Raw genomic sequence first — 26,358 nt, 5'->3', positions numbered from 1 at the left:
TCCAAAACCTGAAAACGGCAGGTCAAACTCTACCCCCATCAGATCTGTACACCTACTAAAGTCACACAGATCTTCCAAGATCAGTGCAGAAATTGTGCTTCCCGTCTACACAATAATGTTGACAACAGGTCACATTTTGATACAGATCCAGGTTGATTTGACTTTCTGAAAGATGTTTCAAAAGTGGCAGAGCCTAGAACAGAACTCAGACACACTGATTTACAAGTCACATCCTCTTTGTCAGTCTATTGGTCAGTTGTTGACGATCACAAATTTCAGAGTGTATTAACTTCAAGTACCTTTCAAAGCCAAGGAGACAGTAAGATATAAGTTTTTACTCAGACTTACAAATCTGATAAGAGAGCAGATTCAGGTAACATAAAGGAGTAAGAGTGCACCAAAGCTGCCAGAAACAGTAACTTCTTTTCTTTCAGCGTATAAGCTCTGATTATTTTAGTGCTTAAAGATTCCTCATTCAATGAGGTGGTTGTTACTTCTGTATTTACATTGCGCTGCACAGACACCAGCAAATCAAATACAAGCAAAGAAAACTCTGTTTGCAAAACAATAACTTTGTTCCCAAGTCTTTGCAAATTAATACTGCATGTGCATTCATTTCACTATTTTATTTCCTCGAAAATAGATTGACAAGGGCTAGGTTGAGTTTTCAAAACTTACAACCCATTCAGACTCTTGTAAACATTTTATATTTTTTTGCAAAGCATCTATTATAAATTATTGTAAACAGTGATTTCCTGTAAGAAATTTATGTAAACTCAAAGAGAAATGGATACGAGTGAATCATGTTCCCCTTCTTTACCCAACCTGCCCAGTCCCTTGGTGAGATCTGTCTGCACAGCTCTAATTATGAGAAGTCATGTGCCGGGATAAATGATGGCGTTCTCGGAAGTACTCGTGACAAATGGGACATGTTAGCTTCTCCTCTCGTCTCCTCTTGCACTGGGACTCAGCTGAGGAGTATTCTTTTTTGTGATGTGACCGCATGTGGAAGACCAAATCAGATGTCATGCGAAAGGACAGGTTGCATTTGGCACACCAGTTCTGGGCAGCCACTCCAAAGGACGTGAAGGTGGGGGGAAGAAGAGTCAAGGAAGAGGAGGAGGAGGAAGAAGTGGTGGTTGTGTTTTGTAACTGTCCTCCTGCTTGTTTGGGCCACAGTTCTGAGGTATATGGGAAAACATTGCTCCGAGTGTTGCTTGTCTGCAGCATCTGAGCATTACACAAATCACTGACAAAGAACTTGGAATTGAGCAGAGCGCTGCAGCACATGATGTCTGTGGTGGCAATGAAGCCGGACAGGTCCCCCAGGCTCTTTGCTGACTCACTCATGGGATGAGAAGAATTTATTGCAGCTCTTTCTGCTAGACGCTTATTGGGTTTGCTGAAAGCACTCTTCTGTTCTCCTCGGGCTCTGGTGGGCCACACAAAGGAGAATGCACTACCAGAGGAGTTCAGCGACACTTCCTTTGATACCTGCTCTTTACCAAGTGGGACCGTGCCATCCTCCTGTTCTGGCTCCTTTGGTCTCTCATTTCTCAGCTTCTCCTTCATCCTACTGACCTCAGTGAAAGCGCTCTGCTTCTGCTCTAAAGCATCCTTCCTAGCTGACTGCCTCCCTGAACTAAGCTTCCAGAAAGAACCAGCTAATGCATGCTCTCCCCCAGCCTCTTCCTTGCCCCCACAGTTACGTTCCTCACTCAGATTATTGGTTTTCTCCAACAACACTGTTTTCCTGCTTCTGTTGTTCTCAGCCTCTTCAGATTTTGCTCTCTTTTCTCCTGTGAGACCATGGGCATCATCTTTACAAGCTGCCATTTTGACCTCTAGATCCCTTGCCAGACTGTGGAAATTCGTGGTCTGCTCAGCTAAGTTGCTCTTTTCAGTCTTAGGGTCCTGGAAGTTTCTCCACAGCAAGGCGCTCTTCTCTGGGACACATAGGAAACGGACATGGGAGAGATAGGAATGCTCGCATTTAAAGACTCGGTTACATTCTTGGCACCTCAACTCTGCAGAAACAGACAACAGATGATGAGTTTTACAAAGTTACAATCCTGGGCATATCCTGACCCTGTCATTGATACAAACAAAAACCCCAGAAATATTTCTTGTGTCAAGATGGCACACAGTAAAGCTAATGCCAGTGCAGAATCAGGCTGTTACAGAAAATGGTTCACCCGTATTTGCCTCCATGTGCTACCCACAGAAATCACTTCATTTAGACTCTCCAGACAAGTTTGTATTACGTAAAATGGCCAGTACACAATGGTCTAGATTAAACCATATGGACTTCATGACAATTTGAAGGCTGAACTCAGATTTGGGTCTACATTTCCGAAGTAAGTCACTGGCTTTAATACAGGCTGAATGATAAATTCTATATACCCAAGAACTAGTGTGTTTCAGACCTGGACTCAAAGATTTTGGCATGAGCCTCTACTTTCTGCATAGGATACTCTGGAAGTTTAATACTTTTCACAAACCATCTGATGATAATGCCTGAAGCCCTTACTCATGCTCATTTGGCAAACCACTATATGCCTCAAGGCACAGATGTCTGTGGCACAGAAAATAATGTTTGCAGTGAAACAATGCCAGTGATGAGGAGGAGGAACGGGGAACATGCATTGGCATGAAACTGTTTCTTACTGGCTTTCGGATGTACTGCATCTCTGGTTCATTGGGGTGATTGATTGCCCGTGAACAGACAGTACGGAATTCAGAGACCAACACACGTGTGGCACATCAGTTAAGATGTTTTTAAACAGCTTTTAAACAGTATCCATGCTATGTTATTTCACAACACACACCAGTTTTTAAATGCAAATGATGAATGGTGTCAGACAGCACCTGAGGCCTGGGATATGTAATAAAGCTCATAGATTGGTTGGGTAAAACCACAACCCCCTAATTTGTAGGCTCAGCACAGCTCAGGTCACTTCCCAAACTACAGAAACTAAACTCTTTATAAGAAAATAAGGCTGCTGATTTGGGTGGAACATTATTCCTGCTAGTTTAAAGTCTTGAGTCTAGATACAGCGTTTCTTGTGTAGATAATAATTTGGCCTGGTAAATTCATAGGGCTGACAGCGCGTGTCTACACAGAAGCAAACAGAGTACGCTGGAATCAGTTAAAACAATTTAGTGGCTTCCTGATACGATTGTGTCTATATTAATTTAATATTAATTTACAGGAAAGTACATTATCATATAAATTTACCAACTCACACCTTTACCAACCTACACCTTTACTAACCAAGCTATATCAGCTGTGTTTAAATCAACAAAAGGGAACGTAGAAAGGGTTTTTTTTCCAGTCTAACTAGGTCAAAGTTTGGAGCAAATGACAGCTGGAGTCAACCTTGTCATGGACCTGACAGCCGTTTGCTTGGTCTCTCCATAATCTAGATTTTTTTTTTCAACAATTGCCAGCTCAATTTCTTTTAGAGCAATTCATTTCTAGCAATATCTCAGTTGAAAATCTTGTCCTTTTCTTTGCTCCCACTGTGTCCCACACTAAAGAGGCAGCCTGTTCTGTATGCGGTACTGTTTGGGTTGTTACGTATTTTTTACAGCTCTGCTCATTTACAAGATTAAAGCCAAACACTAGCCTATACCTGATTCCTCAATGAACTAAGAAAAGGCATATTTCCTATTGATATTTTAGGCTTTTAAGATTGCAAGGTAGTCAGGTGCATAGACATCCATTACACAGCTCAAAAATTTCAGCAATAATCCTAGTGCACCATCCTCTGCTGGAAAGTAGCAATGAATGTAAATTTGTTCTTGCTCTATGCTCAAAGCAGAAGGGCTTTTCTTTTAACTGAACAGCTAAGGATGTAGACAGGTTTTATTTCCTGTATTTCAAGATCACCACGTACTAAAGAAGTTGCAGACTCACTTCAGTCCACAGTGACCCCTGCAGTCAAAAATTTAGTACTTACCATTCTGGGGACTCTGAGCTTTTATCTCATTGAAACCCAAGAGGCTGGAAAGCTCCTCATCATACCAAACAAGCAGCTCCTCGTTTTTGTTGATTTTCCTTGTAGACCGATAATATAACTGACTGTTTTCTAAGTAAGCTTCCAAGTTCTGCTCCTTGCTATTGGCAGCTGCTTGTACAAGTCTCATCCAAGGCAGTCCTGTGGGACTGTGCACAGACGTAACATCTACCTGTGAGACAGGACATAAAAAAGGGAAGCTTCACATCTTGGGACCCAAAATAGATTTCCATCAAATTCAAGAACAAAGCCTGTTTTCTGCCTCACACAGAGCCAGTATGCCAAAGCTGTGAGCCCAATTCATACACCAGTGTCACCAAATCCAAAGTCATCATAGGGAGAAGGCTTCCCTGGTGTGAGAGCTGAGAGCTCTGGGAACACAGCTGCACGGGAGGGAGAAGAAGACACTGCTGTTCACATGCAGCCTCTCGTGGCAATGCCAGGGAGGGTACATTGGCCAATCTTCAGACCATGGATGGTGTCCTCTCTCTGATGCAGGTTGTCCCATGGGACTGAGACCCCTGCTTACAGAGGAGCACGCCTTCTGTATCTTTATGACCCACATGTGACCCACGTAGTCCCATGGGAGAATGGGATATGAGTCAGGAGTGCTGTGGCCTGGGGGGTGTGAGATGTGCAGACCCCTGGATCAGTGCAGTGTGAGCCCAGAAATGAACACACACTCTGGGCAGTCGCATGTGGATTTCTTCACTGACATAAGAGGAAATGAATCAGGAAGTGAAAGAATAATCTTGTTTTGTTGATTCAACACCCCAAGGAGACAACATCTGCATGTATAACTGTTTGGCTAGATTACATAAAAATGGGATTTTAATAAATACACTAAGACACACTTATATGATCTCTTTGCTTTTTCATAAATAAAATGATATATTCCTATTCCTGCCCTTGATAAATCAATTAAATTCACTTCAAGGAATCTAAACAGATAAAACCTGATCAGACGAATATTTTTCATTAAATTATTTCTGAGAGTAGTGAGGCGTTGGTTCACTTTCAGTATGTGTACATTCAGAAATACCAAACAGATTAAGTTAAAAGATGTTGCTTACGTTGCAAGGTCAGGCACTCAGAAGTTAAAAAAATAGTATTAAGTCTACTGCCCAAATTAAATTTCCCTTCTGTGTGTATATTACAGCATAGTCCTCAGTCACACCTACTCCTTTCTCCACAGGACTCCTTAAGTCATTTAGTCACAGGTTGACCACGCTCTGGAAATAATATAACTGTAAAACATTTGGCTTTGTCTTCCTCATTCAGTGTGTGGCTCCCATCTTAGTTACTTTATTGCATTTGCTCTGAATAGGGAACAACTTATTTCTTTATAGGGAATGATTTATTTCTTTATAGGTTTTTCTTTGGTGTTTACCACAGCAGATCTATGTCCTCTGCAGCATTTGAAAGACAGGGAAGAATTTCATAGCTTGGAGGCTGAAATACAGGGCGATCAAGGGCAACTTTTACATGCATAAAAAGCCTCAACTAATTTTTGAAGCACTAAGTCATTGTTTAGAAAGGAAGAAGTTTGGAAATGAAAAATGTCTAATGACAAGTGTGATCTAAATCTCACCCCAAGCAATGTATAGCTCTTTGTTTTCCACTAATTGCAGGGCAGCCATTCATTGGTGTTTGGTATCAGAAACAATATTTTGGCTATTTCTCTGTTTTTAACTCTATTACCTACCATGAAAAGCATGATCACATTACCAGCTTGAATACAAGAATGAATCATTAAGGGGCCATAAGGTAAGAGTTAATTAGTATAAGGGAGAGAATAAATTAGCATGGCCTGTAACTGGTTCTCTCTAAACGCCATGGTAATTAACAGTGATTGAGAAATACAAGAGTCTGACAGCAACACAAGCACACCCACCCACCCACCCACAGTGGTTGTAACTAATAGCTATGACAGAGGCTGTCATTTATTAGTTTCTGTGTCTCAGAAATACCAAGCATCCACTCGGCGCTCTAAGCAAAGTCAAAGGGAACACAGCTCCTCCAGGAACCAGGACTCCAGGGGAAGAGCTGAGGGAGCTAAAAGAAGGTGGGGAGGAGTAAAGGACAAAACTACACTGCCGAACGATGATGAACATGAACCTCAGCTGCAGAGAATCCACCTTGCCAAGTCATTGCTGTGTATATTCTGTTCATATCATAGCCAACATATCAAAACACATTTCTTTTTTGCACCTTAGTGCTATGATAAAAACATAGTATCATGATTGAATTGTTAATTAATTGTCTACACACAGAGTTAGGAGCTTAACAATAGTTTCTGGAAGGTTTACTTTTAATTATGAGTAGCTAACAGGTTATGGGACCACCAATTGCATCTGAAACAGCTACTTGCTCAGAATTTGATGTATTTACTGCCAAAAGACAGAGATCTGGGCCAACTCAGGCATCCAGTTTCATGGCTGTGTAACAATTACTTAGCTCAAATGTAGCAAAACACTGAAGGCAACCCTCTGGAGGGCTCTTCCAATGTAGAAACCCTTTGAGACTCTTTCTTGTGTCTACAGTCATTTTAAACTCCCTGGAGAAATACAGAAATATTCCATAAATAAAGCCTCATTTCAGGAGACATTTTTCTCCAAAGAGCTTGCAGTTCTCCTGGAGTACTAGTAACATGGTCCAAGCAAATAAGCCGGTGCCAGAGACTCAAACAAATATTCAGAAAAACCCTGAAGCCTCTTCTCTTTCTTAATTTGTTTAAAGCAAAAGTGTCAAACACGTATCTCCCAACAGCTGCATCTTCCATATTACACACACTCCCTGGGATTTCTCTCCTCCAGAGCGCAGAAATCTTAGGATAACCTGTCTCTCTCCTAGATCCATCCATGTGGGAAATTTGCTTGCCTCACATCGTAAAACACTACCTCCTGTCTTTAGACCAATGGTGACTGAAATGCACTCCAAGACCCAGAAAGCCAAGATAAGAGACCAGCATGAGAAATACAGATTGCCCAAATGAAAGTGTTATGATAAGCAGTGGCTAAGGAATTAAAAATTGGGGAACTAGAGCTGGGGAGTGAACATTCCACCGCAGTCCTGGGGTTTCTGACTTTCCTTACATGACAGTTCCTTTTATTTCACAGGTGTATCAGTGTGGCTTCTCTACAGTGATTGAAAAGTCCAACTGTGACACAGACAGACATATCTAAGCTAACTTTAGGAGGTCCATGTACTAACAGCAATAAGTTGTGGCTGCCAGAAGATTGTGTGGACTAGTTATCTGACTGATAGCTTCTACAGTTCATCCAGCCTGTGCTGAGATCTCTGCCATTGTGATTTACTTTTATGGATAACTGAGCAAACTGGGTTAACATGGCTCAGGTCTGTCAATAAATGCTGCGAATGTATCACCTGCAGGAATCAGTGCAATGCCACGGTCTTCCCTCTCTGCTCTCGCAGGGCTGTCACACCTCCCAATAAGCCTCCTTTGTAAGGAAGAAACCTGAGCATGAAGTTTCTAAACTACTTGTCCCTCTTCCCTCCTATTCCTCGTCAGCGCTGAAGCAAGGTCATCAGTCATCAGCATAGAAGCAAGACTTGGTGTTCTTCTTGCAAGGGAAGCAGTTCTCAGTGAGGTCCCTCCAGTCTGCAGCTCATAAATCAGAAATGCTCTGGCTACCTCTGCCCTTTGGAGGAGCTGTTATTTACGCTGAACAAAACAAAAATCTACCCCTCGTCAAAGTCACCTTCTCAGGGATGCTGTAACCCTTTTTGATATGACTAACATTAAATGCTGCTTTCTCCTACCTTAAACACATAGTGGATGTTCCGTCTATCAGAACACTTGAGAGCAATAAAAGCTACAGTGTCCAGCAGGGTGTTCTGGAGCAAGCATGGTCCAAAAACAGCTTCTTTGGGAATGTCTTGTGTGGTATGAACAGTAGCCAATATGTCCGGAAAATGGTGATGCAAAAGTTTGTTGTCACTTGTCCAAAGGAATTTAGGCAAAGATGTAAGTTCCATCATAAACCTGTAAAATAAACAAGAAATCACATTTGGAATAGAGATGGAAATGGAAAGGGGCACCACTAATTACAATATAAAGACTTCCAGGAGCTGTAGGTGAATTGTAAGACCATGCCAGGACATTGCTGGTTACAGAGTTTACAGCTTTATTAACATACAGTTCAGAAAGAGAAAAATGACTTTGCACTAAACCAAAATCTTAGGTTTGTAAACAAGTGAGTAACTCTTTTCTGGAACAGGCAGACACTCCGAGTTCAACTCCTGCTACACTGCTACTCTCTACAGCCAGGAATGAGAAGCTCTGGGAACAGTAAGCAAAATTTTCAGTGGGTGGAACTCAGCATATTCTTGTTCAGCATATTCTCAGATATCCTTCTTATTTAATATTAGTAGTTTGTAGAAGTGTGAAGAAAGGTAGAGAAGGAGAACAATAACAACACACAAAAAAAAGCAGGCACTTCTTGAAACACATTTTGAAAAAGCTGTGCTTTTTGATTTGGGAATGCAACATGAGTCTCATTCCTGGTTAAGCCAGTACAAAACCAGGAATAACCTGAGTCCTGAGTCTATCCAACCTGAATGCACAAAATCTGTGGAGACAGACAAAAATAGTACTGTCATCCCATCTCAAAATATATGTGAGATCTTAGTTATCTGCTGCTGTTGGGAAAATTGAATCAGATCATGACTCTTTGCATGGTGACACTCTTAGCAGAGATTGCTCTCTTTAGAGGGTGAATTCTTCTGCCCTGAGTGTAGAATATTACACTTTCAGAGCAGAGGCTATTTCTGCAATATGAGCCGCAATCTGAGGACTCTGGATGCAATGAGGAGGCGAGTTTGAGTTATTTGTCATTCTAAGCTTCTCTAGATTTTTAATAAAGATATTGCCAGCTCCAGCTCCCAGTTGGAGGTCATGGAAAAACCCTCATTTATGCCATCAGGAGCTGGATCGGGTCCATTAGGCAGAGAAAATTAAAGAGAACAGCAACAAGCCCTGAAGAGGCCTTAGCCTAATAAATAGTGAGATAGAAGGGCTGAAGATCCAGTCTAATCTTTCTCACTCTCTGCCAACAGAATTGATTTGTTACTCTCTGACTCATGACTTAAACTGAAGTGATATAAAGTGCTCAGGACAGTTGCATTGATTTAACTAAATCAATTTATAAATCAGTGTAGTTAATTCAGTATAATTTCTTCCTGGGAGGCAAGGTCTAAGACCCTACCCTGAAAATATTAAAATACATGGTTACGTAAGCAGTAAGTAGTAAACATCTGAGGGATGGAGGCCTAAACCTCCCAAACCCCCCAAAAGAGGGGGACATAAAAGGTAAAATAAAAAGTTGGGTGGCTTGCCAGAAATCAGTCACTAAGAGAAGGATAGACTGGATTTCTGCTTGCTGATGATGATGAGTTTCATTGCCTGGTTTCCCAATAATCTCCTAAAGTTACTATTAGTATAAGAACAGAATGATGGGATCTATGTGTACATTTGTACAATATATAGAATCTACCTAAATAAATACAACATATTCATATGTATGTTTGCATTTCCACGTACACTATACCCATTTTTAATAAACAGAAACAGTCAAGGCATATTTATTTCAAATAATACCAAAAGTGAAAGTTCCAAAGAAGCTGTGGCTGCCCCATCCGTGGAGGTGTTCAAGGCCAGGCTGGATGGGGCTTTGAGCAACCTGGTCTGGTGGGAGGTGTCCCTGCCCAGGGCAGGGGGGTTGGAACTAGATGGTCTTTCAGGTGCCTTCCAATACACAAACTATTCTATGACTCAGAAAATTAATTTGAGATCTGAAATGCTTAAAAGTCTCTCTAAATAGGAAAAAGTTTAGAAATAAATTATAACCTGAGCCAGTTCCTTTTCTAAAGAATTCACATTCAGGAAATTCCTGATCTCTTCTGACATTACTTATCCACTTGCCTAGAAGGCAATTCCTCTTACTGAGATTTCCCTTTCTGTGAAATTCATCTTGATTTCTCCATGTAAACTAAGAGAGTGCTGCACCTTGGCACACCGCTGTCATTACAGAGGAAACAGAACTCCAGGGCCCTCAAAGCTGAGTTTTCCATGGGGAAGGACACTGGATCTGAGCACACACACTTCTCCTAGGAAAAGCAGGAGTGCTATTTGTGTGCAGTCTCTTCCTCCAGAAATCTCAGCCGGAGCACAGATACAAGGGTCTGAAGAAGCTACACTCCCTTCCAGCTAGCTACTGCTGCCTGCTACTTTTCTCTATTTCAGCAGCTTTTCAAAGAGGTACCATAAACCCAACCCTACCAAGAACCATTTCTCCAAAGACTTAAAGTGTGTGGATACCAAGAAAAATTGTAAGAATTATGCGTAACAGCACCACCTAGTGATTTCTGCCATAATATACGTCCCAAAGAAAGACACAAAAGGGCAGGACATGCTTTACCACTCTTGCCCCACTCTGGTTTTGTTACCTGCTCTGATTTTGTTACCTGCAAGACAGATCCGCAACCGTCAGCTCCCAGAGCACACCCGCAGCTCACACCTCCCACCGGCACATCTTTTCTGAGCTCCTTGGTGAAAGCATCAATGGTTCCCAGCAATGAGTGTGCTGCTTGCTGTGCTGCCTACTACCCTGCCCCAAATCCTGAGCACAGAAGGGATTCCACACATCCAAAGGGAAAGGAAGGAAATAATAAGTGCTAAGTGACTTGTGAATTAGTCAAAGATGTGTGACGGGCAAAAAAATCCCCCAAACCTACAGGCATAAATGCCAAAGTCTCAAAGTGCAGCCTTGGCAGCTGTGGTCACATTCAACTCTTGTACAGAAGGGTCAACTTTGTGAAAAGTTATGAAAAGGATGTACTGTGTGTACACAGCAAATGGGCTTCTTATGGTCAGCCTTGCGCCAAATCTTTCGGCATGGGCAGATCAATCCCTTCAAATAATTTGTCAAATGCACCATCTAGTGTAACATCTCAGTATAACACAGCGTCCCATGACAAAGCGACAGCAGGACATCCCCCGAGTCCATGGTGGTGTTAGCCTGTTCATCATCACAGCTTCTGGGCGCCCTGTCAGGCATGAATCGCTTCTCTCGGGAGTGGGTCATTCTCTCTGCCACTCTTTGCTCAAACAGGACGCTAGGTGCCTCCAAAGGGGTTAGGTGCCTCCAAAGGTACTGGTTTTTATAGGGTTTTGTCATGTTTATGTCAGGGAGGGAGTGTAGTTTAAATTTAGTGTTCTCTTTTTGAAACAGAGAAAGTAGACTGAAGATGTGCTGCTGGTACTCGGAGTGGAGAGTGGCGATACTCTGCAACATCTTTAGAAGGAAAAGGATGGATCTGTCTTCTCTGTTCTCCAAACAGCATGAGAAAGCTCTTCCCTCTGCACGGACGAGCTTTCCACTTGTGCACAGAGGCAAGTTCATCAGCTGAGGGGTAACAGCGAGCAAGCTTGACTGCATTGCTTTCAAAAATGAGCTGCTACCTCTGCAAAGGGGCGTGCTGTGTCCTGTGGGCTTTCCCACCTGGGCCAGCACTAGCTCCAAGGTCTCCATTGCACAGTGCAGGTTCATCCACAGGACAGTACTGGAACCAGTCCCGCCTCCCACACAGGTGAGGGGTGGTAGTGGGTTCTCTGGTAGCCACAGCTCTTATCTTAGAGAACTGAAATACTGACCTCCTCGAAACTAAAGACCAAGTCTTGAAACATGACTTGAGGAGAGAGAGAAATTGATCTGATTTACTCTCTGAACACTCTGGTGAAGCAAAGGAAACACAACAGAGGAGCTGAAGGGAGATAAAAAGACCATGGACAACAGGAGTAGGAGATGAAGGGATAAAAGCTTTTCAGGCATCACTGAAATATTATGCTGGATTGTGCAACTCAGCAGCTGCAGCATAAAAAGGGGTACACATGCACACCCACACAAACAACATAGGCAACGTATTTCTACACTGCCAACTTTTTAAAATCACTTTTTCATGGTTCTTGCTGTTAAAGAAACTTATCAGGCTGCATGGCACTTTTTAAGAAAGTTTACTAACATAAATTTTACCTTTGTCCCCTGAATTTGAGGATGACAGTGTCTGGAAAATGGACATGGACCAGCCTTTTCAGCAAAGCTTAGGGAAGTTTAGGAGTATCCCAAGCCTAAATCTGCCCTGTGTTCTTCCCCCAGCAAGTCCAGTAAAATACTCATTGGCACTTCACAGGAGTAAATCTCAACAGGGCACGGGCATGAGACTGCCCAGGGCCCTCATCAGCTCTGCTCTTTTCAGTCCTGCCAGCTCTCTTTGCAAACCCAGAGACAGCCGAGGGGTGACTGTGTGCGAGGTCGGGTCTGACTGCTGTCAGAAGGGCATCGGCTGGATTCTCCGGGGGGGTCGGCAGGTGTGTGACTACACGATGGCAGCATGCAGTGCAGAAGGGTCGCTGCATAACAGTCAGTGCAACCTCATAGCTTGAGAGCACCGTCAGATAGCTCAGCATTGCTGAAATATAGCAGCACCGCCTGCAGCACTTAAAACAGATGACAGAAATGAGCTGGAACAAAGTGAGATGAAGTGTAAATGGACCAGAATATAAATCTCAAACACCTTGCAATTTTGATGGAAATTTCATTTGGATCTAGACTAACCTCTACATGTTTTTCATTTGGTTATAATCTAAAGCCAAAACTTCAGCCACAACCAAGAATGCTTCTTTTTTGCAAAACTTCCCGTAGTTTTCAGGAACGTCAGACTTGAACCTGAATGGGAATTCTACACCAACCCATGAATGCAGAACTTGAGCTCTCATTTAATTCTAAATCCAGTCTCAACACAAATCTCACATCTTTGCCAACAGTCTTCATAGTCTAAGGAAAGTCATACTTATTGAGAATCTACAAATGGAGTCATAATGAGAAATGGAGAAGGTATACCAGAATGCCTGGCATTCCTCTTCAACAGACTGAAGTAGGTGAATTGCTCACATTCTTCATAGTGAGTGAAGGACAGAGAAAATAATCGTAACAGAGAATTCTCCAAGACTTCAACTAACTGATTACTCTTGTCTTACGTTATTGATTTCCACACTTTGGCTACCTCCTTTAAGGAGCAATAATTCTGCTGTATTCTCATTTCTTACAGATTCACTGGCTGTCATACATCGGACTAGTTCACTCCTTTTCTAATACATAGCAAAGTTTACAGAAGTCTGTCCTAAGCCTCTTTGTGAAGGTCATATCTTCAGCTCTGTATCATGCAGGCAATGATATGCTTGCCTCAAACTGCCAGTGCTGGGAGTGCCGTTGCCTCCTAGAGACATGATCCCCCCCGTGCAACATAATCCTGCTGTTCTCACTCGTGTTCTGCATAAGCAGTTCCTATCCCTCTGGGCTCACCCCCACGCATGTCTCTGAAAGAGTGAAATAAAATGAATATTTATAGTGCTTTAGTAGCACATTGGAGTCAGATCACCTGTTAGATGATGGGTACTCTCCATATTCTATCTGTCACAGATGTGAATTCTTCATATGGATGAGTTTAGGGACTTGCTGTTTAATGGGCTCTTCATCCCCCAGAGAGTATCTGATACACATATACCATGTCCCTGAGTGATGGATTTTGCATCTTGATTTCTGAGAAGTGTGACAGATCTGTCAAATAACAAGTACCTATGGGCAGGCAACTCCCTATGGATTATGCAATTGTGGATTTTCCATCAAAAAGCACATAAAATAGATGGTGCTCACAGCAACTGCTCCCAGCCTGCTTGCTTCCAGAAGCAGCTCACAAATTGCTAGTCATCTTTTGGTTTCCTGACTGCTCTTCCAAGCTAGAACCCTGCAGATTCTCTCTCCCCATTTCCTAGCACTTGCATATCATCCCCTTAACTAACCGGGGTCACAGCTTCTGCCTTCCTGAAAAATTTTTACATAGCTCCCTCACCTCATGAGAAAAATGTGTTTTAGAGAGGGGAAGTGAGAGAAGGGCATAGGAACAGTTCTGAGCTAATTTTCAGATCCCTGATTTTCTACTGTATGGCCTTCAGATGTCACTGCAAGCTCTTCTAAGAAACGTCTGGAACTGCCCAAATGTAGAAAAAAAACTTGGAGCAAGGACTCCCCTGTCTCCTATTTTCATAGGACGTGGCCTGATTCTCCTTGCCACAGTGACGATGTTGAACTGTGGTATCACCTGGAGTTTCTTGGGGGTCATAAAAGCACTGGGAGCCTTGCATAATATTATGATCAAATTTGCAAATGTGAAGGAAACAAATGAATCACCTTTGCAAGAGGGGAAACTTTTCAGGCAGAACTTAATTAGCTAGTTCAGCTCTTCACAATCATAAATGGAAGGGCATAGTAAAAATTGTTTCCCTTAAATTAATTTGATTTTTTAAAAAAAAACAATAGCTGCTTCTATTTTACCTTTACACTCCATTTTAACTGTGGATTAATTTGCATATAGTGATATCACTTTCAAAACAATTACCATAGTTGGAAAAAAACACAGCACAGAAGTTACTCATAAAATATAATGAAAGTATTTGATCCTGGAAAGCATCATCCCATACTCTCCCCAGCCATTTTTACATCTACTCCAGACTTTCTCCAGAGCAGGGACTAACGTAAACAGGATAGCTCTGCATTTGCCATGTCAACAAAACTGAAAGAAAAAAAAAAATGAATGAAATAGTGAATACTGGAACCATCATTTCCTTCACCTTTTAACTTCTTTCTACTCAAAAGTGTGACAGTGTTTTCCCTGAAGCACATAACCTGTGACTTTGTGCCAATGCACTCCTGTGGCCACTGCCAAAACCGCCTTTGATTTCAATAGGAGGTCTGTCGGTCTGAGGAATCCATGATCAGGCATGCCATGTCATGCACAATAAACTACAGATATTAAAGGAATTGAGCTGATGTGGACAGAGTGCTTCTGTCTGCAACATTTATTATTCTCTGTTGCTATAAGGAACTGAGGATTCTTAACACATGAAGGGAATTCCAAGAGAAACAGAGATGGAAAAGTGAGAAAATCCACTTCTTGGGTTTTTTACATTTGCTTTCCTTCTGTGCAAGCTTTTCTTCTCTTTTTATTCAAGTTGTAAACTCCAAAGGAGAAGAACCAAAAGTAAAACTGAAGGACACTGGCAGGAAATCAAAGAAAAGAATGGAGAACTCGTGTTTTAAAAGATAAAATAAGTAATTCCAGAACCATAAAATACATCCTGAAAGAAACTGCAACCTGTTTCCTAAATCTATTAAATTACAAGCTAAGAAGGTTCTTTTAAAGCATGAAAAATCTACACAAGCCTTTTCTTTTAACTCGCTGCTGCTGCAAGATAGAGCTTCTGTGCTTCAGCTTGGGCACAGGTCTGGGAGATGTTCCCTTTTGGGCATGAAGTGGTTCCTTCATACCTTTACTGCTGAAAATCCCACATAAATGAAGAAAATTGTACCAGGGCACATGGAGAAGACAGGCAGCTATAGCTATGTGCCACCATTCCCAGCCTGTTTGGGATGAACAAGGTCAGCTGTGGGTTGGCTACCCCTCAGACAGCCATTATATCCCAAGCAGGCTATACAAAAGTCTTGGATTACCTTGGAAAGAAAGGAGTTGCTGTTGATTTTAAGAAAGAAAACTAGTCATGTGTAACTTATTTCTAAGTCTCGAGTTTAGCAAGCCGTCCATCTTTGAGAAACAGACAATATTCCTTGAATTTCTGAGCTCTGAGTATGCTCTTTCATCCTCCCATTTTCACTGGTGGCAAATTTGGATCCCAGCAATGATTCTGCATAGAAGCAAGTGGGCAGCTGATCCAAAGATGTCCCTTTCCTGCCAGTGAGCCGCTTCCCATCTGTGCGTTAAGAACAGCCCAATTAGCACTGACAAAGTAACTGAGATCATGATAATAAAACCTGTGGAGACTGGAATTTTTTGTTGTCCAGGGCTACAACTGGGGCATACTGTGAGTACCTCTCTTCTCAATTCCTCATAGCCCTTGGTGTACTGCTGCTCTGAACATATCCCCTGTACTCCTGGGATGTCTCAATGCCTGCAGCTTGCCCGAGCTGGGCATCTGTGAAGAGGCAGAAGGAAACACAACTATGCACGAAGGAGGAATTTGCTGACTGCAGACCTGAACTGAATCTAAAGAGAGCAGAATAAAATTGTGACTGATGTAGCCTGATCAACGAAAATGAGTTTCCCTTGGCATTGCAGGCATCCCCAGCTTTCTTTCATCATGCCTTCCTGTACAGAAGCTGCACAACTGTGGCCTGGAAAGCCCCTAAAAACAGTCAGTAGGAACAGGGAAAGTCACTGTCTAGCATCCCCTAAAAGAACATGAGGCAGCTTGGGGTGAAGAGCCTGGTGTCTACTTCAAGCTTCCAGAAACCGGCCCCTTCTGGAGTCTGAATTCAATCTGGAGGTTTTGTTGTGAATCAGAGACCTCCAAGATTACGGGATGCTCACAACTTTGTTATTGTATCATCATATATTCAGGGAGCAGTCCTCCAATTCTTACTATTTCAAGGCTCTCTGGTCTTCAGACTGTCTTTCATCACCTGAAATCCACAGCACATGCAGTGTAAGCTGACAGCTCTTGATGAACCATCATTATATCTTGGCTGGATACCCAACCTAGTGAATCATGAAGCTGCCAAATCTTTTTATTATGAACAATCTCTCAAACTTCAGTGGGAATAATGAAGAAGACAGAGCTAAAATCCCTGCTTGGGAATGAGTAAATACCTCAAGCTCCACATTTGCCTTAAGCAAGTCTTGTGAAATGCAGCAGCCATTTGGAAGTGCAGATTAAAAGAAAAGCTGTCAGATTTCTTCTTATTTTCTCTGAGATTAGGGAAAGCTGAAGTGGGCTCTCCCCTGATGCATGGTAGCTGCCCCACAGACATGCAGAGCTGCCTCTCCAAAGTAGATGTGGATTGAATCACTTCTCCAAGACCACAAGGATTCAATTTCCACCCTTTACCTGAAGTCCTGAAACAAAATCCCTGAGACTGAGTGTCAGATCTAGCATGATGAGAAAATAACTGAGATTTGAACAAGTCCCAGTAGAGCTATGTACCCTAGCCCCACTGACTTTCAAATGGCAGCCCAGCACCAAACTTCCCTATGTTCTTAGGAAATTTCCACATTGAGCCCATGCCACCAACTATTGCCACCAACTTCCATGGCAGGAAATGGGGTAGGCAGGAGAGGAATGGACATAGCAGAAAAGCCTGGTTAATACTGATTTGCTGGGATGTGTGATGCAACAGTAGCTCCAGGTGAAGCCTTCCTTGATTTAGCAGACGTTTTAGTAAACTGGAGGGGTTAAATCCAGTGGAACATGAGCAACAGAGTCACTGAGGTCTCTGTTCCACACCTCTTGATGCTTGAACACAAGAAATGCAGTGCAGTCTCTTGTGGGAGGGCTCTTGATGTTTCAAGCTCGACAATGAGCAATAGGAATACCATGCTGCGTGAATAAGAAAGGATAAAATATCTTTATCTTCTGCTATCCCAGTGGTTCAGACAGACTGGGTCTAGGAGTTTGGCTCCCTACTCCTTTCCAGTTGGGTTGGCCCCAGAGGCAGAATTAGTACTTCTGTCTGGCACTGCATCTGATCTAATGGACCCTGGTGGGTGGTACTGGCTTGAACGAGTCATTCATAAGTCAGACAATCCACCTGTGGATAAAGCGGAGCTGACTACAGCTCTGTAGTCTGCTGGCTTTCAAAGACTTAACTTTTGTGTGCAGGGCACTGCTGAAGGGCTGACTCTTCACTGGACAACTGTTCTGTCTAACGGAAGCATTACTTTCATCTACAACTTTACTCTTGCAGTTTCAAGGCCGAAGACCTACAAAATGGGGTTCCGGTAGGATACAGGGAGCATGTTTTAACTCTCCAGCCAGGTTTGAGGATTATCAGACCATAAATGTTACGGATTAACATCCTTGCAGCTGCATAGTACATGCCCTATACCATATGGATGTACTTCAGTTGAGAGCACACAGTATTTTATATTCCAGACCTGAATTGTGCTAGCGGTCACCTCAGAGCCTTGGTCTGGTTTCTGCTCCCACTGCTCTGGCATTGTTCACTGTTCAGCAATAGGCAAAATGCTCCAAAATGTCACAGAAGTTTTGAATTTTACAGGGGACAACCAGGAAGGGAAAGAAAGCAGATGTAAAAATGCCTTTACTTTTCTCACGCATGAAAAAGCATACAACAAAGGTGCATTTTAAAGCAACAAAATTATTCCATGGGAAGGAGAACAGAGAAAGCAACTCTTCATCTGTCAACATAGTATAAGAAAGTTACTTGTCACACAGATGTTTGTATCCACTTTCAGCAAAGTCCGCATTTGATTCATGTAAATAGGAGCCCTGACTATGGCCATTTGTGCTCACACATTTGTTCTCACAGATTTGTGCATTCGTTCCTTCACCCAGGGACCCACGCAGACAAAACCACCGTTCCCTACGTGTAACCTCAGAAAACAGAGAACCAACCAACCAACCAACCAGCCGACACAATCCAAACACAACCAGACTGAACCAAAACCTGTAACTTGTGAAAACAGTCACAAATCATTTTTCCTCTCTCTTCATACAGTTCACATTCATGTCTCCATTTCACAAATGAAAAGAAATTATGCTATCTGATTGATGTTCAAGATATACAAGGTATGTTCTTGTTTAACAGTCCTGCTATTTATTTTTGGTAGCTCTCAGTTTAAAAAATGTTTTATCTGTCCAAATGTTTCTTTCTGACATAAAACTAATATATTGTTGTGTAAGCATATACATATATATATATGTACACACATATATGTATACACATGCATGTATTCACAACTATATGTATAGCTATACATATGGCTAAATAATTTTTTAAATTTTGCAAGTTCATTATCTGTATTTAAAGAGAAATATTTTAAGCCTAAGAGCAGTCGCTTTCACATGGTTTATACTGGAGATTTCTTCAACAGTACTAAGTAACATAATTTACATTAATCTTATTTACATTAATGCTAAACTTACTGCATAATGTCAACTCCAATAACAGCGAGTGACTGAGCTGAAGAGCACTACATAATATGAAATTGTGGGGAACAACGTTAACAACTTCTTTTACACCACAATGAAGCAAAGAAACCTTTTAAGGGAAAGTCAATTATGTAAATTAAAATAATTAACCTAAAATACTTTGTTTCCCAACAAAATACTTTGTTCTGTGACCTGGTGTTTATTAACAGCATTTGCAAGTAACACATGACTGTGCTGTAGGAAAATTATACTAACTGATTCACAGCATTACAGACACAGAAATATCCACATATAACATACTAGGACTTAGCCAAGTAATTTCTTCTGCAAAATCTTCCATACAATCTATAATTCTTTACACAGAATTTATTTTTGTACTTTCTCATCTGGTTATATTATGTTCAGATAATAGAAGCTAAAGTAATATTTTGACTTTACATTAATATTTCTATGGCTATAAAGATATTTTTTTCTATAAGATGGTATCTCTATAGAGCTCTATAAGGCAGCTCGACCTTGCTTAGAAATATTGGAAAATGCCTAAATACTGAATAAATTTGCTTTCTCAAAGAGCAGCTTATGCTTTGGTGTAGCATTGAAAGAAATGACACATTGAAAGAAAAAAATCTTCATTTCCCAATCTTCCTATTGCCTAAATAAATCCCTCTCTTTAGTATCAATTATATTTAATAAATGGAAACAAGAGCTGTCAAGCACTAAATTTTACATTTTTAAAAGGCAAAAATAAGGGATAGCTCCTGAGCAATAATTTATTATTAAATTCCGAATTTCATGCACTAGTGCAATTGCTTTTTATTTAAGAACAACTATAGTAAAAACATAAAACCATTTAAAAATCATGTCTTCCATCAAGTTTTTGTTGAGATTTCTTCTAACTAGTACCTGTCTGGTCACGGAATAAAGACATAAAATGCTTCAAACATTTGTAGTAGACTGAATTTCTGCAGAAACCTTTTCATGGAAAGATTTGCAAATGTAAAGATGAATGTGACATTTTAAAGTGACAACAATAGCAGCTTCTAACTTACTTAACCAGTAGGAAATTTCTGCTAAGGAACACGGATATCCTTATATCAGCTACAAATAGAGAATAACAATGTGAGATATTTCAAAGGAAGTTCATCAATTTCTTAAAAGCAGTTAGACCCTAAGTAAGTACCTAAGACCGCCACGATGCTCTGTCACCTGTCGAAGTTGGAGGGATGAGGAGAGCTGCAACCAATGAAAGGGCAACTGATGCTCGAGAGGTCTCGGCGAGAGAAGAGGAGCCGGGAGGGAGGAACAGGGCTACTACCTTCGGGGTTGCCGAGGGGGGGCCGCCTTCCCCCACAAGCCCTGAGCCGCCTCCGCATCGCCCCCCGCAGCCCAGGGACGGTACCCGCCGCCGGGGGGACTCTCCCCGGGGCCCCTCTCTGCCGCACTGAAGCAGGCGGTGACAAGGTCGGGGTTGAGCACTAGTCACCGAGGGGCACCCCCATGCCCTCGCCTGCTCCCCGGCAACACCCCCCCCCCGGGCAGCCCGGCGCCGAGGCTGGTCGGGGACCCCCTCGGACCGCCTCTCCGTCCCCGCGGCCCCCTCGCTGCGTCCCGAAAGGCCGCGGCCCCCCGCTGCCGCCCTTACCCGCTCCGGGCGGCCGGCGCAGCACTCCGCGGCCGCGCAGCCGGGGCGGGCGGGCGGGCGGGACGGCGCAGCGCTCTGCCGGCGGCAGGGCGGCCCCGCCGGGCCCGGGCTACCGCGGTCCCCTCTGTCCCGGCCCCGCTCACCTGCGGGTCCCGCTGCAGCCTCTCCGCGGACAGGGGCTCTCCGGCAGCGGGGTCCGCCCCCGCGCCCCCTTCCCGGCGCGCAGCCCTCTCCCAGGATCCCGCTACAGCCGCGTCCCCGCCGAGCCCTCACCCCACCGCTCCCCCCTCCACCGAGAGCCGCGTCGGCAGCCCCCCGCCGCCGCACCGCCCCAGCACGGCATCCTCCTCCCCCGCGACGGCTCCCCGCCCAGAGCAGACCCCGGGAAACGCCTGCCCCCCCGGCACCCCTCCCCCGGCGCCCAGCCGTGCCCCCCAGCAGTCCCCCTCCTCCGGGACCCGCTGCCACCCCCGCCCGCGGGGGCCGCGGAGCCCTGCCCCGGGCAGAAGTCGTCCCGGGAGAGGATGCGAACCGCGGCGAGGGGGTGCTCGGAAGGTGGACGGGATTCACCCTCGGGACCGTACTTTAAAAAGAGGAGTTTCTTTTAAAGTTGTGAGAAAAAACCCAAACCAAACAAAAACACCTTCTTGCCAGTTGTCCTTTAGAGAACCTGACAACACTTTTGAACATAAAGCTATTCTAGGAGATGCAGATGTTGACAAGAATGGCTTAAAATGAAAATTGGCGCTTCATAGAAAGTACTCGCAGGACACAAAATTAGGAATTTGTTTGAGGTATGAAACGATTTGTGGCACAGCTGGTATGTAAAATAAAACCATCAAATGTCTTGTCATAATCAAATATTCCCTAAATCTGGACTAGCGACATTGCTTTTGAAAGATGTCGTTCCATATAAATGCCTTTAACGCCTCGTAGAAAATTCTTATGAACATGTTGACAAATGAAATAACCCGGGTTATTTGATTAGTGTCCATGTAATCTGAATATTGGCTTGTATTGGGAAAAGAAACGTCAACCCTTTAATGCTTTTGAAAGGATGGATTTTCGCTGTAATTAAAGCGTAATCTTATACCAATAAAGAGAGCGAATCACGCTCTACGTGTTCTGTGCTACAGGGATTAAAGAGGATAAAGTCAAGAGTTTGTGTTTTCTTTTAAAATTCCTCTGAAGCAGAAGGAGCACCGTTACGGAGCAGACCGGGGGGCTGGGGACCGCTGTGGGGAGGTCCCGCGTCCCACCGCTCCCCCAGCGACGGGCTTCTGTGCCGGGGACACCTCTTAGTACTCCCGTGGAAACGCGTTCTGATTTGGGGTGCAGATGTCAGGAAACCGAGACGAACAATTCCCACTGCACTTCATATCGCAAGAGTTTATATTTTTGCAGCCTTTATGCACATAAGTACAGAAGGCGTAGCAAGGGGTAATTAGACGTTGTCACCCGCCTTACGGAGCTCGAATCACTGTGAGAGTGCGCGGAGGTAACCTGTGTCTCAGCGTAAGATCCGCACCTTACGGTCAGCTCAGCTGATGGTTGGTTTGAGTCTCCTTCGAGCAATACCCGAGCGAATGAGCCCGAGCGCCCGGGCCACCGCCAGCCCCGGGGCTGCGACCCCAGCCCGGCTACGGCGGCGCCCCCGGCTCGGCCCGGCCACCCCCACCTTCCCGCTCCCCTCACCTGCATAACAGCACTGACCCCGCACACAACTCGCTCCGGTTTCGGACCTGTCAGACTTGCCCGGTGTGTGTGACAGCCACTGGAGGGGTCTTAACGCAGATCGGAAAACCCGTTTTGTTGAAAAGAGGAGGCTGTGGCGGCGGGAGGCGGCTCCGCAGGGGCTGCCCGCAGCCCCCCGCCCGGCTCGGCCCGGCCCTCCTGGCGGGGGCTGGGCGAGCGGGGAAGGGGCGCCTGCAGAGCCCCCGCATGCCCCAGGATCTTTTTTGTCCGGCACTAGCCCTGGCGGTCGCTAGCCAGCCTTCATCGCGGGGGTGTCATTGCTTTTGCTCAACGAGCCTTAGAGTATGTCCCTCTCTCCGGGACCGCATACCGTTTGGAGAGGGAAGGTCAGGCAGCCTGCTCTCTCTGCAGTCACATGATTTATTAGTGATCAGAGAAGGGCAATGGACGTTACCAGAAAATAGTTATAGCCAATTTTTTCTTTGCAGCGCCTTGTTCTGTTTTGGAGACTCCCTTGAACTCTGCCGCGTAATTTTACGAAGCGCCCTGATATTCACGAAGCGCCCTGATATTCACGAAGCGCCGAGGGAAGCTGAAGCTATTAGCATTTTTGATTTCGTTTTGAAAGGCCGCGGAGGCTGCGGGGGCGGACGGCTGCCTGGGGCAGGGGGGAGCGAGGGCGCAGGGACGCGGCGCCGCCGGGGACGCTGCAGGCTGCGGACGCTAGTGGGCACCGCCGAGGCCGAAGCGCGGCGGAGCGGGAGGAAGGGGGATTCCTGCTGCCCAGCAGCCTCTTGCTCATTTTTTGTGAATGTCACCAGGGAGGATGTGGGTTTCTTGTATTTCTCCATGATCTAAGTAATCGCTGGGTCTCAACTGGCCAGCGCACAAAAACCTTTAAAGTGGTTAGCTCAAGCAGCGCATTCAACTTCTAGCTGTGCATAGCTAAAACTGGGCGAGCGGCTGAAAACCGGTGGACCCTCTAATCTTTTCTTGATAAATCCCCGACCGCCGCCGCGGTTGCCATGTGTCTGAACTCGGTCCAGCACAGAAAGAGGGAACTGAACCCGAGATGCTTTCCCCGCAGCGCAAACTTTATTTCAGACCTGCGGGCGGCAAACCTACCCGCACAAAACACGCGAGGGGCTGCTGCAGGCGGGGCACCGGCTCCGGCGGGGAAGGAGCTCAGCGCGGCGGGGGTCGGCGCGCCGCCTCCGCGCGTGTCCTTGTCGGGCGCAGAGCGACAGGGCCCGTCAGCTGCGTGGGGGCACCCCGCACATCTCCCGCGGAGCCGGCAGGGCCCGGGACAGAGCTGCCGGGTGCTGCAGGAGAACACCCCACACGCCGCAGCCCTTCCAGAGCCCACCCGCAGGGCAGCGGGCTGAGCCCCACACGCGCGGGCCCGGCGCCCCCTCGGGTACCAGCTTCGTCGGCGGGAAGGAGGCGTCACTTTCAGCTGTTGGCACGTCGAAAAGGCTCCTGGCCGGATGAAGAGGACCCCAGCGAAGCGATGGGTGCTTGGGGGGGCTACTGCCCGATGGGGCAGCGTGCCAGCACCCCACGGGGGATGGATTCCCTCGACCTTGACACGCGTTCAAAAGCCTCCCCCCAAGAAAGAGAGAGAAACGTCTAGTCCCAACTCTGTCACGCGAAGTGACTCTACTCGCATCCCTCCCCGTGGCTCTTTTCATTAATTAGGGGCTGCAAAGGGTATGGGGGAGGGGGAAGCGGCTGGAAGCCACCAATTATTCAAACTTTGGAGACAGCATCCAGATGAGCTAGGTCAGCTCTTTAGGGCAGTGCTCTGTAACCTGCGTGTATCAGGCGGGGCATGGTTATGTTACTGTGCAAAGCCTCCATTTAGAGATTTCATTTCACCATTGCTCAAATTGCCTGCAGGATGTGTGCAGGCTCCAATGTGAGTCGACTAAGTTTGTTTTTTTTACCTCAGAAGAGAAAAAATTTGCTGTGGCATGAGAGGTCGTGAAAACCTGCCCGTACCCCCGCCCCCAGGGAATAAACTTCTTAATCGCACTCATCTCCTGCAATTAAATTTTTCACAAGTGCCCACTCGCGTCGTCCCCCCACCCCCGGTTTGTCACAGGTTTTTACAATGACGCCCTCCTCCCACAGCAACTTCTCTCCGCCTCGGTGGCTATCACCCTTCAGCCCCGGTCGCCTCCGGAGCCCTGCTGCTCCCTGACTCTGCGGCCGAGAGGCAGAACAGGGTGCGCAGCGATGCCCCGGAGGCAGCCGGGCTTCCCCTGCCCGCGGCCGGGCCCCCCTGCCCCATTCCCCGCTGCTCTGCTCCCGGAGCAGCCCGCGGGGGCGGCTGCGCTCTCTTTCCCACCGCGGCTGCCAAGCGCCCCGCGGGCTGCCCGAGAGGGAAGAAAGGAGGGAGGGAAGGAGGGACACCCGCCCGCCCTGTGCCCGCGGGGGGCAGCGAGGCCGGGGCGCAGCGGTCCCTAACCTCGGTCCCCCGCTCGCAGCAGCCTTTCCCACCTCGGTATCCCGGAACAGGAAAGTCCCGGTTCAGCTTTCCCCCATAAGATCCTGTCTCCCTCCCCCCCCGTTCCCCTCCCTCTGCCCCTTCCTGCCGCTGGCCCCGGCGAGAGGAGCCGCTTCTGCCTGTGCGGGACGGGGCTGAGCCGCTCGGGGCAGCCGCCGCGGCGGCGGAGCATGGGGACAGGGCTCTGGGGACCATCCGGCCGGGCTCAGCCCCCAGCCCTCAGCCAGCAGTTCGGTGCCCGGCGGGTAGGGCTGCCTTGAGCCTGCAGGGTTGAGCTGAGATCCTGAAGTTAGGGTGGTTTGTTTTTTTTTTCTTTCTTTTTTTTTTTTCCCCCTCCCCCCTTCTGCCCTCAGTGCTTCCGAAGAGCCCTTAAGGTCTGCAGCGAGAGAGAGAGAGACTGGGGGAGGAGAAAGAATTAAGTAAGGGAAAAGATGGCGAGTTGCAGGAGCAGCGTGGAGAAAGCAGCATTTTTGTGCTGCTTCTTGCTGGCGGTGGGGAGCCTAACCTCCTGCGCCCGGCTGGAGGAGGAGGAAGAGCAAGAAGAGCAGCGCTCCTGTCACGGTGCCTTTGATCTCTACTTCGTCCTGGATAAGTAAGTGACAGTCGCATTTAAAAACGTTTATTCACCCTTCAGTGCCTCCTTGCAGCAGCAGGGACGTGTTTTCCCTCATCTCAACGGGTGCCTTCCCCCACCTCCCCTGGTGCCAAACATGATGCGTGGGGCAGGGTCCTTAGTTTTGCTCCCCAAAACTTGCACGTTTCCCAAGCAGAGCATTTGGTGGGAGCACCGTGCATTATCCTGGGTTAGTTGCACATGCAAACCCGGGAAATCAGGTCGCCTTCAGGTGCGTGGGCTGTGGGCTTTGTATTTGAGGGGACGTTGGTCAATGTCCCCGGCACTCCTGGAGTTTGGTGTCAAGACTCGGGCTAAGCCTGAGGTGTCGCTTGTGGGATTTAGCAGCACCAGGGCTGTGCAGACCTAAATAAAGTTAAGACTAGGCTGCTTGTGTGTAGTGGCTGGTTTTTTTACAGACTTGCTGTAAGGTTTTATAAAACTTGTTTCTGCTCAACTTCTTTGGAATTGTCTAAACCTGTGTTTGAGTTACATCTATTAAAAGAGGTTGGCGAATACTTTTCTTTCATACTATGTTAGCGTAATTTAGGCATGGCCAGAGGGTATGGTTAAGCTCACATTTATAAGCATGTTATAGCAAGCACTGGCAAAGTGAGCGGTAAACTGGTGCACCCACAGGTGTTTTTCAGAAGGCACAAATGTCTGTTGGTGCCCTGCTCCGGCTTGACAGTGAAGTAGGACAGCCAGGGGTTAAACTCAAGGAGTAAATTGTTCATCTCCCACATATACTCAGTGTGATGGTTCTGTTATCTAATACATCCTGGGTTACACATGTGACATAGTGTTATGAAAGACTGAAGCCGTTTCTTCGTCATT

General features: G+C 45.7%; 3 protein-coding genes across 5 annotated transcripts in view; 2 read left to right on the top strand and 1 right to left on the bottom strand.

Moving 5' to 3' along the window:
- Positions 1–297: 297 nt before the first annotated feature.
- ZNF488 (zinc finger protein 488) lies at positions 298–22,734 on the bottom strand. 3 transcript variants are annotated; one of them, XM_054206072.1, is made up of 4 exons: positions 22,400–22,734; positions 7,803–8,025; positions 3,963–4,191; positions 298–2,027 (listed from the first exon to the last, which is right to left on the bottom strand). In XM_054206072.1, the coding sequence occupies exons 2-4, from the start codon at positions 8,019–8,021 to the stop codon at positions 862–864; spliced, it is 1,614 nt and encodes a 537-aa protein (XP_054062047.1). In that variant the 5' UTR covers positions 8,022–8,025; positions 22,400–22,734; the 3' UTR covers positions 298–861. The 3 variants fall into 3 exon arrangements, with proteins under 3 accessions (XP_054062047.1, XP_054062049.1, XP_054062048.1); XM_054206074.1 differs by having other exon boundaries at positions 22,418–22,734; XM_054206073.1 differs by lacking the exon at positions 22,400–22,734 and adding an exon at positions 20,848–20,972.
- Positions 20,560–21,312, top strand: LOC128911138 (proline-rich protein HaeIII subfamily 1-like). The gene has a single exon (XM_054205470.1). The coding sequence runs from the start codon at positions 20,560–20,562 to the stop codon at positions 21,310–21,312; it is 753 nt and encodes a 250-aa protein (XP_054061445.1).
- Positions 22,735–24,799: 2,065 nt separating the features above from the next.
- Positions 24,800–26,358, top strand: part of ANTXRL (ANTXR like) — a 63,166-nt gene continuing 61,607 nt past the window's right edge. Inside the window, exon 1 of the mRNA XM_054206651.1 lies at positions 24,800–25,500. Within this exon, the coding sequence (XP_054062626.1) occupies positions 25,340–25,500 (161 nt within the window). The 5' untranslated portion in view covers positions 24,800–25,339. The remainder of the gene's footprint in view (positions 25,501–26,358) is intronic.

The sequence above is a fragment of the Rissa tridactyla genome, chromosome 6, assembly GCF_028500815.1.
Source record: "Rissa tridactyla isolate bRisTri1 chromosome 6, bRisTri1.patW.cur.20221130, whole genome shotgun sequence".
Lineage (NCBI taxonomy): Eukaryota > Metazoa > Chordata > Aves > Charadriiformes > Laridae > Rissa > Rissa tridactyla.
Note: the sequence above shows the minus strand (reverse complement) of the source record. Positions and strands in the feature narration are given on the sequence as shown.

Excerpts from the sequence above, each read along its gene's own strand:
- ZNF488 (XM_054206072.1), bottom strand. The coding sequence starts at position 8,021 with ATGATGGAACTTACATCTTTGCCTAAATTCCTTTGGACAAGTGACAAC. Across the intron at positions 4,192-7,802 it reads ACATCCACTATGTGTTTAAG|GTAGATGTTACGTCTGTGCA; the intron begins GTAGGAGAAAGC and ends CCTGTCTCACAG. Across the intron at positions 2,028-3,962 it reads AGCTCAGAGTCCCCAGAATG|AGTTGAGGTGCCAAGAATGT; the intron begins GTAAGTACTAAA and ends CTGTTTCTGCAG.
- LOC128911138 (XM_054205470.1), top strand. The coding sequence starts at position 20,560 with ATGCCCTCGCCTGCTCCCCGGCAACACCCCCCCCCCGGGCAGCCCGGC.